The sequence below is a fragment of the Cylas formicarius genome, unplaced genomic scaffold (assembly GCF_029955315.1).
Source record: "Cylas formicarius isolate icCylForm1 unplaced genomic scaffold, icCylForm1.1 PGA_scaffold_7__23_contigs__length_41026272, whole genome shotgun sequence".
Taxonomy (NCBI): Eukaryota; Metazoa; Arthropoda; class Insecta; order Coleoptera; family Brentidae; genus Cylas; species Cylas formicarius.
Genome location: NW_026844352.1, coordinates 30406228 through 30418335, shown reverse-complemented (window position 1 = coordinate 30418335; position 12108 = coordinate 30406228). Strand labels below are relative to the sequence as shown.

Below are 12108 nucleotides of genomic sequence, written 5' to 3'. Positions count from 1 at the left end.
GCTATTTATATTTTTTAAACAATCAAAATAAAGTTCAGCATACTATTTTGGATTTTAAAGGCCAGAATATTTACGAAAATTGATTATGTTCTTTAGATAAAACAATTGAAGACTAGTTGAATTATATAACCGCCTAGAAATTCTTAATCGAAAAATTCCTGCAAAAAAGCAATTAATTAAATTAGAAACTTGGACTTTCTTACAAACATCAAAGATTTTAAAGGTTCTATAGGTCTTAAACACAAAATCTATTTGTTGTTATCAGATGCAGGAAGTAGATTCGGAATCGGAGTCGATAATTCGTCCTGTAAGAAATATCGAAAAAATTTTCGCTGGTTGTCTAGGAAATCAAACGGCGTTACCAGGGTATCCTAAGATTCAGTATCAGTATGCAACAATTCACAATCGATCACGAATAAATGCAAATTCCGTAACGCTATATACAGCATAGCGTTGAAAGAAAGACCGAGAGAAATATGTCTAAGAATTATACAGCAGGTCAGGTAATTTTACTTATTCAAAATAATTATGAGAAACTGTTGTTTTGCTAATGATTTTCTATATAAACGCAATGAAAGCAAAGCGATACACGTGTAGATTCCTGAACTTGTATGTAACGAAGCAGACAGATGAAAAGTCCAGTTTCTTCGATAGAAGTACCCACTAAAATAGAAATTCCGCAAATCTTTCATGAAATGTAGGCTAGCTTAAACCAGGAAAACATATGTAAGTAGGTCATTTTAGAACTTTCCAATTCCACAGTTAAATGAGTACACTAATGAAAAATATCTACACCACCAAAACATTTTGAAACTTGAGTCGGTATTCAGTAATGGCATGGTGAACAAAATAATTTCAATATAGAGGTAGGTATGGGCAACTTATATGGGAATATATTAGTTAATAACAGTGAATTCGATCTAAACTGAGATTCGAGTGATAGAAAAGTGAGGCAAATTTTAGAAAAGAAAAAGACGGCTAGTAATGTGGATTGTCGTTTTTTTTTTTGCTCACTATATAAATGAGCTGACACCCGAACTCATTGTTTAATTACTCTTATTATTATTAAATTATTCGATGATCCAACAACAGTTTCTTTAAATATGTAAAAAATAAAATCTAGCATTCTAAAAAATATATATTGATATGTAGTTTTTTAAGACTTAAAATACACACGCATTTACTTAAATATTACATCTAACAAACATTTTTTATTCCTTGAAAAAGAAGCAAAAATAAAAAGGAATACCAAAAGGCTGTGTTTTTATTATTAACATTTCATACAAATGATGGAATCAAATTCACAATTTTAGTTAATACTTACTGGAAGTATTTTAATTACAAATAAATAATAACTCAATGAGTTATTTCTCATTTATAAAACGTTTAATTGTTTATAAAACAAATTCGGATCAGGTAATATTTCGCTAATATATGGTAAAATTGCTTGTTTACTCAAAAAATTTTTTTGCCGCATATACTCCCAGCATTTGCAACACTAGAATTTAATATTTTGAAGTATGATATTTATATTAACTTGTGTGACAAAGAATCGTCGTTACTATCTGACGATAATCGATAATGGCTGCATTACCGTACCTGTTCCATGTTAGATTCAATTCACTGGCTAATACATATAGCTACTAGATATGTAGACACTCTAATATACACATGCAAGGTTAATTTAAATTTTGTTTTCAAATAATAAAACCTGTCATTTCAAATCACGCATTCAACCAATAAGACCTTACCGCGTTCGACAATCAACATGGCCGATTTATCATTTTTATAGATCCTGTTAAATGTTCAGGAAAACCGAGTTAAGTGCTCAAAATGCGAGTTAGAAAGTATCTTTGCCTTCTTATCTAATAGCTATATGGGAACATACGGTTGTTAGCTAGTATGGTGATTGTAAGGTCGAAAAAATGGATACACGTCAGGGGGAAATCGGGAGGATTTCTGGAGTAGTCTAAAAAATCCGCTAAGACGCCGCAAAGCAAACTCTCGCTGATGTCATGACTTTATCGCTCGAATGAAAAATCTGAAAATGCTTGTCATAGTTTTACGGTACGAGATCGCTAAATTAAGACTATAGAGAGACTTGTTACTGCAGCCTAAGATTTACGATATTTACAGTCCCGTGTTATCTAATAGCTATATGTTAATAACCAATGGAAAACAAAGTGGAAACTGTTCTTTGTTATTGACGTCTATATACAATATGTACGTACTATCTACAAAAACTAAACGAATTTTTGTTTCTAATTATCGAAAAGGACATGACTATACATTTTTTGTAAATGTCGTCTAATTTGAGTTTACATAACGTAAATAATATTAAAACTGTCTTGAATATTTTACAAAGAAACGGTTTGACATAACTATTTTTCTGGGTCGCCTAAATCTATCATGCAAATCACTTTATTCGCGAACTAGAAACCTTCAGGCGATGTCGTCAGTTGCTGCCGTTTCATGCGATAGATATAAAAAACGCTATTCAGAAAACAATATTCTGCACGAAATCATTACACAGTCGTCTTTCGTTATAATAAGTTAAAAAGCGACAAGCAAGTAAGCTTAAGAGAAAACTGAATTATTTGTGTTATAAGATTAAAGGTAAAAAATATTTTTTTTAGTAATAATTAAAACTCAGCTGAATGTGCACTAAAAAAAATGCCTGTTTACCTTAGTTCTTTAAACCCCAAATAAAAAATCGTAGTTAATGTAATTGGGAAAATTTCTTCTGTTTGTTTCAAGATTGATTGCTTTTTAAACGGTTTCCAAAAACAATATTTAAAGTGATTAAAATCTTGGATCTGTAGACATACACCCCAGGCACAAATTGTTTTATAGTAAAGATTTTGTCAAAAACAGAAGGGCCTGTAATGCGTAATAAACTGTTTCAGAATAAACTACGTAGCTTATCATTGTTAAACATCATTGACATATTACGAAAATATTCGTAAATTCTCATCGCTAATAAAACTAGCAGAACATAATAAACACTACGGAAAACCTATTCGGAACTGGGTGTGATTGAACTATGTTAAAATTCCTTCTTCCCAAATGACTGTGGTGGTTTATCTAATCCTTCGTGTTCTGTGAAATAACCTATATTCCGTTTTAGCGTGTTTTGTTAAATATATTTTAGAATTATGTTTGCAAAAGTGAGACTTTCCGAAGAGGAATTGTTTGTAGACGCTGAGGACGATCTGGCCGTTAATATTAAAAATTGTGAGATTAATGATTTTAAGCAGGAACTTTATAGTGACGAGATTTCTGACTACTCTAGTCCTGAATTCCCAGACGAAGACGACGTTTTATCTGGAAACTTTAGAGAAAGCAGGCATGACAATTCACAGAATATATCTAACAAAATCAATAAATACCAGCCTAATGAAAACCTGTTTAAGAAATTTTGTAATAGGATAAATGTGGAAAGCTACAAATCTTCCTTTCCGAGCCACGCTATCAGTAGTTTGTTGGTAAATGAAAAACGAACTGAAAATGAAAGAAAAAGGGTAAAGGATAAGCATGATCGAGCTACTGTAGAGCAGGTTATGGATCCACGTACAAGAATGATACTGTTTAAGTTGCTGAATAGGAGTGTGATTTCCGAGATAAATGGTTGTATTTCTACTGGTAAGGAAGCCAATGTGTATCACGCTTCTTCAAATTCTGGAATGGACTATGCCATTAAGATATATAAAACTTCAATATTGGTGTTTAAAGATAGAGATAAATATGTTGCTGGAGAGTTTAGGTTTCGACATGGTTATTCCAGACATAATCCTAGAAAAATGGTGAGAACCTGGGCTGAGAAAGAACTTAGAAATTTGATCAGAATGCATTCGAATGGGTTAAATGTACCTGAACCAATTTTACTAAGATCTCATGTCTTAGTAATGGAATTCTTGGGTAAAGATGGCTGGCCGTCTCCAAAATTAAAGGATGTTGAGATTAGCCAGTTAAAATACCGAGAATTGTACAGAGACATTGTAGTTATGATGTGGAAACTCTTCAATAAATGTAAATTAGTCCATGCAGATCTTTCTGAATTCAACATGTTGTACCACAATGGGGAGATATATATCATAGATGTCTCACAGAGTGTAGAGCATGATCATCCACATTCCTTAGAGTTTTTAAGAAAAGATTGTACCAACATCACAGAATATTTCAAGAAGAAAGGAGTGGCTACAATGATTGTCAAAGAATTATTTGATTTTATAACTGATCCAACTATCAATGAAAATAATATGGAGGAATGTTTAAAAGTTTTGTCAGAAAAGGTGACTCAAAGGGAAGTTACACCAGGTGAACAGGTAATCATGCTTTTGCTAGTATACAAGAACTTTTATTAATGAAATTTTAATGAAATAAAATGAAATAACCAATTTTGATGAATGTTAATGAAATGTTATTATCCCGTAAAACAACTAATCGTTCTTTAAGGCAATGTTTATTCTTGGTTGATAAAATTTTCAGGCTGATGATGAGGTCTTTAAGCAAGCCTATATTCCACAAAGATTAATAGATGTAATCGATTTTGAAAGGGATATTAATCAAGTGAAATCAGGCCAAACAAGAGACCTTGTTTATAAGACTTTGGTCGGACTCAAGGGTGATTTAAGTGGGGCGGCCCAACAACCAGAAATTTTGGAAAAGTTGCATACTGATGAGATTAATGGTAGTTCGGACGACTTAGAAGAGACTAATTCTGAAGACTCAGATGCTCATGAGGGAAGCAAGTTTGTTGATTCATCCAGGCCCAAGCATGAAACTTTGGAAGAAAAAAAGCTTAGGAAAAAAGGAGTCAAAGAAGCGCAGGCTGAGAAAAGGAAAACCAAAATTAAGAAACATGTTAAGAAGAGGCAAGGGAAAATATCTAAATAAATATTATTAATGTCAAATCTGTTTAAATGTTTTATAGTAACTATGTGTTTTATTTGAAATATGTGCACTTCAACTGGGTTTTAAATATTAATAAGTGTTAATTATTAATTGATACCTATTGTTTCATTTAGTATGAATCTGCTTTTAAACCTAAAGCTTTGTTAAATTGGCAAGTTCCAAAATTGTATACAAAAAAAGAGAAGAAAACTTTTAAGGGAACCGATCCACCAACAAATACAACACACTTGCCCATCATTAATGAATTTCACGATAATTTGCTAAATAATGATGAACAAGGAGGTAATGTCTGATTGATAGTATATTTACATTAATGTTCAGAATTCCTATCTTTTAGATCAACCACATGTTAATGATTACAGCACAGAAAATAAAGAAAACATTTCCTATGGAAAATATCAAGTAAGAAAAATTTGATTAATTAATATTTATCTAAGAGACATTCCCATAAACATAATTTTTTTATGTCAATTTTTCAGGAGAAAAATAAAACTGCAACTACATATAAACCAGGGGACCTCACCAATAATAGGACTTACACAAGTTTTATAAATAACGAAGTGAAACCTCTGTCTTCATTAAATGGTTACCCATTACCTCGAGATGACTTTTCTGGAATTTCAACCAAACCCGAAAAAAAGATGAATGAAAACGCTAGCAAAATACTTAACACTGATAAAGAAATGGTTAAGTGCAATCCTACTTCACAGCGGCTGAATCAGAATTTACTTACGCCAATTATAGACGCCATTTCTAACTTCAGCTTTGCGAAGAAATTGCACCGAGAAAATTTAGAACACTTTCCTTTGCCAGACACTATTACAAATGCAATGTACCGCAAATTGCAGATGCAAAAACTGCAAGAATGTGATCCCGGATTAGTGCTTGACGATAAGCCTTTTGCTTGTGGCATGGGATGGAAGGGATATCCTGGATATGGGCCCACCAGATGTACCAAGTTAAAGGTTTATCGACCAAACACAACCTGCGGTCATAACAAAGTCAAATGTAATGATGAATTGTCAAGCATGGATAGTTTCGAGAGGAAATGGAGATTTATAAGACAGACCAAAGTGTCTCCCATAGACTTGGCTATATGCTGGGATTTAACTCCTGTAAATATGGATGATGAACCAAAACCTTCCACGCATATAGACGGATCAAATGGATCTCAAGCCCCTGCCGTATTTCAACTAGTACATTCTCATAGGGAGAAAAAGAATGATTTAACCAAGGAAGAATGTGAACCAATTTTCGATTATGTTGCTACAATAAGCACAGCAAAGCGTTTTATTACAGACAGACCCAAGACTTCCCTACCTAATAATACTCAAAATAAATATAATAAACGGATAAAAAGTGCGGAGCAGATTAGAAATTTGAATGTAAAAGAGGAGCTTAAACTGGCTAAACCATGTAATCAGCACTCTTGCAAAAAACTAAATCAACGATTATGCGTAGCATGTGAATTAAAAAACGCCGATGGCACAAACGGGAACAGAATTAAGAAAGCTGAATACAAAATGGCGTTTAAAGCAGGCGTGCCTCAGAAAAATGTAAGTAGACCTAGCGGCAGAATTAGAATACCTAGACAAAAAGCCCCTTACAAAGCATTGAACTATGGAATCCATAGTTTAGTTCCGCCTTTTTCTTTGCAGAAAAATAGAAGGGAGGATTATCCGGAACACTGGCGTTTGGCGACGGTTTACCAACATTCGTTTAAACCGCTTCATGCTAGGAAAAAGCCTCTTCTCCAAACAATATATCTCTAGAAATCATTACATATTTGAAGATCATTTACATTACATTAATAAAGAATGTTTTAATTTCAATTTCATTTTTTAGTAAACAAAAATTTTACAACTAATACAGAAAATTTGCAATACTAAATAATTGGCGTATTTACTAAAATTGTTAAATGTGTTTTAATTTTTAAATTATGGTTTTGAAAAATCATATCAATATGATTATTTAGACTTTAGAATTTAGTTATAATTTCCATGATTCACGCACATTCTTCTACGTCTTTTAATTTGTAAAATTCTTGTTCGAATTTTTACATAAATAAATAAGTATTCCCTTCAAATAAAAACCATTTGAACACACCATCCAGCCTTTTTATTGCGTAGTTTCATGTTTTTCATGTTGAATATGTAGATATAGCAGACTCCTCAAATCTTCTACAAGTATGGTAGTTTTGCAAATCGAATGTGCGTGGATCAGACGTGACCTTCATTTTTAAAGTAAAATTTTTCATGTCAATTTCAAGCTGAAACAAAAACCAAGATATAAATGCACAAATACGATATCTATTGCTGAAATAAATAAACACGGTGGTCCACGATTCTGCGTATTTAAAACAAAATCCTGCAAAATCGCTCACACCCATGGATTTATTGAAAAATTAAATAAGTTGCAAATAAAATTGATTTATATATTAAAGAAAAATATGTATAAAGATTATAGTAAATAACTGTCGCCTTTTTTTAGTGGTTTTTATTCATTACAACAAATACTATATAAACTTTCATGTTTCCAATCATACTAGCACGCGAAGTGATATTCCTATACGGTGACGTCACGTAAAAATTTTTTAAGAAATTTTAGGCGATTGATGACAAATATAGACTTTAGTTAAACGAACCATCACAGAGCAGCTCCGAATTATTTCTCATATTTTCAGGACATTATTAGACCAAAAACTTGGTGTGCTATAGCTATTGCTATGCTATTATTCAACTAAAACCCTCAGTTTAACTCTAATCATTTGGATTTGCACTATAAATCTTAGATGTATACAAATAAGGGAGGTTAGAGAAGCAAAAGTTTTTCATTAATGGAAGGAGTTAATAAATTTCGTCTGACCACTGAGCAACAAGTTTTATAACGATACTTTAGTCACAACTTGTTGCATACTATATACAAGCACAAGAACCTTTGCTTTGTTCCACCCACACCACCTTCAATCAAAGGACTCAAATATTTGAGGGACCTACAAAAACGTTTTTCTTACCTGTAGAATATTTTAAGTATTTTATATAAGTTTATATAATGCATTTAAGGATTATATTTATATTTATTTATTTAATACTTATTAACTGAATAAAATGTAGTAATTAATTTACATCAATTTATATCCAATAAAATGTACTAGACAGAAACATTAGATAATTGTGTCAGTAATTACCTATTAGGGCATCAGTTTTGAATATTCAACAAAAAAAGGACTCTTTTTGACAGTGTCCCACACTTTGGCACAATATATTAGCCACGTTTTTTCAGTTAACTGAACATGAGTTAAAGGATGTTTTGCTACTCCGAACAAATTCGCTCGCAGCCTCTTTATTAGCTCATGCAAAGGCGGGTGACCCCTGTAGATTCCTGAAACAGGCAACAAATACAAATAAATAAATCTTTTTGAGGTTAGTTTAGTTTGAGGTTTTGGGAGGTTTTCTTTCCATCTATAACCTATCCTTGGCATCGATAAAAATTCTTACTTTTCTATTGCAAATGATATGGAATCCTTCAACATCATGCTGATAAGTGATGGCAATTCCAGCCATGAAAATTAGATATAGAAAGAACTATTACTCTGTTTAGTAACGACAAATTAATAAATTATAAATTAAATTAATAATTATAAAAGGGTAAGTGAGAAAAAGATTGTCTGCCTTTTTCGGATGTACCCTTCATATTAGAATATTTACCATTCTCTTCAGTAAAATCGGGAAGTAGGAACAAATTAATTGGACTGCCACAATTTTCCGCGTTCAAACTATTCATTAGTCTTCCAGAACCCATTCCAATATTTGACTGCAGTTGAAGCTTAGTTTTATGAAAAACATTTTTATAGACCTAAAATGTTTACAAAATGAATTAGTTTCAAATATAATAAACATAATATACTAAAAGCCCAAGAACCTTTTGCATAGTCTTGAACTGACTTGGGGTATAATCTGTCATATTGGCCTTATTATGTATCAATAATAAATGAGGAAAATGCTCGGAATAGTCATCTTCTGGATTTGAGGCTGTTGGTTTTAACATCTCTGCAGTTTGGATAAATCTGAAACAGCAACAATAAAATATTCTCTTTTATTTTCAAAAATATTTTTGTAAATAAATATCTTACCTGACAACATTACTATCGAAAAACCAGTCTTGTACAACAAGGAGTATGTGACATATGGACATTAGGAATGCCGTATACTGTAATGCCTGTATCTCTCCACTATTCTCCAATGGAATAAATTCACTAATCAAATTTGTCCTCTTATTATCACCGTCTATTAAATCATCAAGTAAACTCAAAGATAAAAAGGGCTGACAGTCTAGTAATACAACCCTGTCAGGGGTGATAAAAATATCTACCCCTTGAGTACCGGATGTACAATTTTCCAACTGCTCACAGGTTTGAACTTTAAATACTTCACTTTCTAAATTTGTACTCAGTTTTTCTAACTGTACAGGCAAAGTTTTATGATTTTCAGAGTTATTTGGATTGCATATTTGCGAAGTATTCTTAGGTATGTTATTTTGGGAGATATAATTTAATACAGTTGATTTACCAACGCCTTGGGCTCCTACAACTCCTATTACTAAAAAATCACTATTGTCTTGAATATAATCTTGCAAATGTTCTATTTTAATTGTGCTATCCTCTATAAATTTTAGGGATGTATTCATATTTTTAACCACAGCTGTGTTAACTACAATTGAAAAAATTGTTTTCAAACCACCATAAATTGAGTGATCAATTGAAGCCATAAATAGAAGTTCATAACTTACCATCATTTTCTTTGGAGGCTGTGGGCATATTGATACTAGTATTTTCCAATTCTTTTGCTTTTCTTTTAGGAGATGAAAAGTCTTCAAGATTTGGTTCTCTGGTTTTTAGCAAAATCGTGGGCTGTTTAACTTTTCTCTCTGATACATTCATTTCCTTTACAATATCTTTATTAGAACTGTTTGCTTTCATTACAGGATTCCGTTTAAGGCTTAAGGCATCCTAAAAAAACGAATGATACTCTCTGTTTTAACGGTGTCTTTACTTACTCCCGCGGCAGAGTATAATTTGTTTTTGTTTGAAATGCTATACTTTTTTCGATCATAATCCGACATTTCGTAAATATAATCGTCAATAACACAATTTTTAACAATTTTAAACCACAAGGGGTTAACCAAAACAAAACACCTACACAAACTCTCTGACCAACTTATTTCGGCTTAATTGTTAGGATCACGCGGCCAGCACCATAGACATTGAGTCCTGTTTTGCTTCTTTAGGTTTTGTCAATTTATATTATGTTTATGAACAAAATTATCTCATAAGACTGACTGAAGAAGAACTGAAAGAATTGTGTGTATTACTTCAGGAAAATCCAGCGGTCCTTAAAGCATGTTTGTTTTTGAGACAACTCCGGGCTTGACTTTTCCATGCATTAGACAGGTGACAGAACAAATACAAGCATAGTTTATTTTGTATTTTAAACAATTGCAAACTTGTTTTTTATCGTTATGTTTAAGTGGACGCTTTAATTATTAGTCCAAATTTTAATAATATGCCATCCAAGAAAAGAATCGCTGTATGGATGTCGGAAAAAAAAATTCAGAAAATTAACTGGCAGGAACTGGTTTCCGTCTCTAACAAACACGGATTCGATGTTTTTAAAGTAAGTTTTGTAGATTCTATTGGATTGTTGTATTTCAGCCATACTTTTTTTTAGTTGAATTTGAACAAGAATATTAGGGATCAGGAACCTTTTTGTGTCGTACTTCACAAACTTACAGATATTATTGCTTCAGCAAATCAAGGGGATATCAAGGTAGTTTGACATGAGCCTCCTGTTTTCTGAATCTAAATTATTTTATGTGTTTAGAGTGCAGATATTATCAATGAAGTCGAACAGTATTTTAGAGAAAATCCTTCAGTGATTATAATGGACCCAATATCGAATGTAAGAAGACTTCTCGACCGTTACAACTGTTATACCATGATTGAAGGGACTGATTTGCGTAGTTATGGTATTTTTACGCCTAATTTTTGTGTTCTGAGGACTAGCAGTTTAGACGTTATTAAAAAACAATTAAACAGTGCTCTAGTTACATTCCCATTTATTTGTAAACCTTTATTAGGCCACGGATCTAGGCAAGCCCACGAAATGTCGATCATTTTTGACGAGAAGTATCTTGCTGATTGTCGTACGCCGTGTGTGGCACAAAGTTTTGTAAATCATAATGCTGTGCTCTATAAGATATTCATAGTAGGCGAAAAATTTTGTTTTGTGGAAAGGCCTTCCTTAAAGAATTTTTATGCTACCCAAAGGGAAACAATTCATTTTGACAGCAGTGATGTTTCCAAAGCAGATTCTAAAAGTAGGTTGAGTGTATTGGATCCAGAAGATATTCACAAGGAATGCACAAAACCTGATCACAAGACCATGCAAGTGATAGCAAATACTCTCCGTAGGTGTTTTGGGATGGATCTGTTAGGTATCGATTTTGTTATTGAGACTTCAAGTGGTAGATATGCCATTATAGATGTTAACGCTTATCCTGGTATGAGTTTTTTAAAGTAATGTATTTATTTTTAATATAACTTCTTTTTAGGATATGATGGTTTCCCCAACTTCTATGAAGCCCTTCTGGAATGCATTTCAACAAAGTTACCTCTGATTACTGATTAAGACACAAAAATATACTTTATATAAATAAATATTAAGGTACTACTGCCAAAAATAACATATTTTATAATGCTCAAAGCAAAAGTGTTGTAATATTATGCAAAGTCTGTTTATAAAGTACTTTTATAGTCATCCATTAAAATTGTTAAGCAATTTATTTGATTTAATTTTTTTGGAATGTATATAATTTAACAGTGAATTAATTTTAAATTCATTTAGTTCAATTATTATTGATTTTTTGATGGAATGAATGACTGAATTAGAGTAGACACAATGACAAAATATATTTTTTTGATGGTATAAATTCTGTTTAATAATATAAATTAATGAAAAAGAAAGGAGGAAGCAAAGGAATTAAAGGCATCATATTCCTGGTTAGTGAATCTTTACCTAAAGGTAATAGTAATATATGTGTGTATAAAAGATGTGATCAACAGTTGAGTTAAATTGGCCATTTTAATTTTGTTTAAAGTTGGAAAAACAAAACCAAGTTGAACAAGTCTTTGTATGC

The 12108-nt window shown here is 32.0% G+C and overlaps 3 protein-coding genes across 6 annotated transcripts; 2 read left to right on the top strand and 1 right to left on the bottom strand.

The window, feature by feature from the left end:
- Positions 1 to 403: 403 nt before the first annotated feature.
- LOC132704458 (uncharacterized) lies at positions 404 to 6868 on the top strand. Of its 3 annotated transcripts, XM_060674468.1 has the most exons (5): positions 404 to 503; positions 5028 to 5196; positions 5252 to 5316; positions 5394 to 6470; positions 6573 to 6868. In XM_060674468.1, exons 1-5 carry the CDS (start codon positions 477 to 479, stop codon positions 6684 to 6686), a joined length of 1452 nt encoding a protein of 483 aa, XP_060530451.1. In that variant the 5' UTR covers positions 404 to 476; the 3' UTR covers positions 6687 to 6868. The 3 variants fall into 3 exon arrangements, 2 of the variants coding, with proteins under 2 accessions (XP_060530451.1, XP_060530449.1); XM_060674466.1 differs by having other exon boundaries at positions 5394 to 6868; XR_009619280.1 differs by lacking the exons at positions 404 to 503; positions 5394 to 6470; positions 6573 to 6868 and adding an exon at positions 1158 to 4325 and having other exon boundaries at positions 4489 to 5196; positions 5252 to 5317.
- A 141-nt stretch (positions 6869 to 7009) lies between these two features.
- LOC132704459 (nonsense-mediated mRNA decay factor SMG9) lies at positions 7010 to 10231 on the bottom strand. Of its 2 annotated transcripts, none has more exons than XM_060674470.1 (7): positions 10113 to 10231; positions 9703 to 9922; positions 9047 to 9623; positions 8836 to 8980; positions 8622 to 8769; positions 8102 to 8295; positions 7010 to 7183 (listed from the first exon to the last, which is right to left on the bottom strand). In XM_060674470.1, the coding sequence occupies exons 2-6, from the start codon at positions 9890 to 9892 to the stop codon at positions 8105 to 8107; spliced, it is 1251 nt and encodes a 416-aa protein (XP_060530453.1). In that variant the 5' UTR covers positions 9893 to 9922; positions 10113 to 10231; the 3' UTR covers positions 7010 to 7183; positions 8102 to 8104. The 2 variants fall into 2 exon arrangements, with proteins under 2 accessions (XP_060530453.1, XP_060530452.1); XM_060674469.1 differs by lacking the exon at positions 10113 to 10231 and adding an exon at positions 9970 to 10106.
- Positions 10232 to 10374: 143 nt separating this feature from the next.
- LOC132704460 (inositol-tetrakisphosphate 1-kinase-like) lies at positions 10375 to 11774 on the top strand. The gene is made up of 4 exons (XM_060674471.1): positions 10375 to 10586; positions 10641 to 10739; positions 10794 to 11472; positions 11524 to 11774. Exons 1-4 carry the CDS (start codon positions 10476 to 10478, stop codon positions 11598 to 11600), a joined length of 966 nt encoding a protein of 321 aa, XP_060530454.1. The 5' UTR covers positions 10375 to 10475; the 3' UTR covers positions 11601 to 11774.
- The last annotated feature ends 334 nt before the right edge of the window (positions 11775 to 12108 follow it).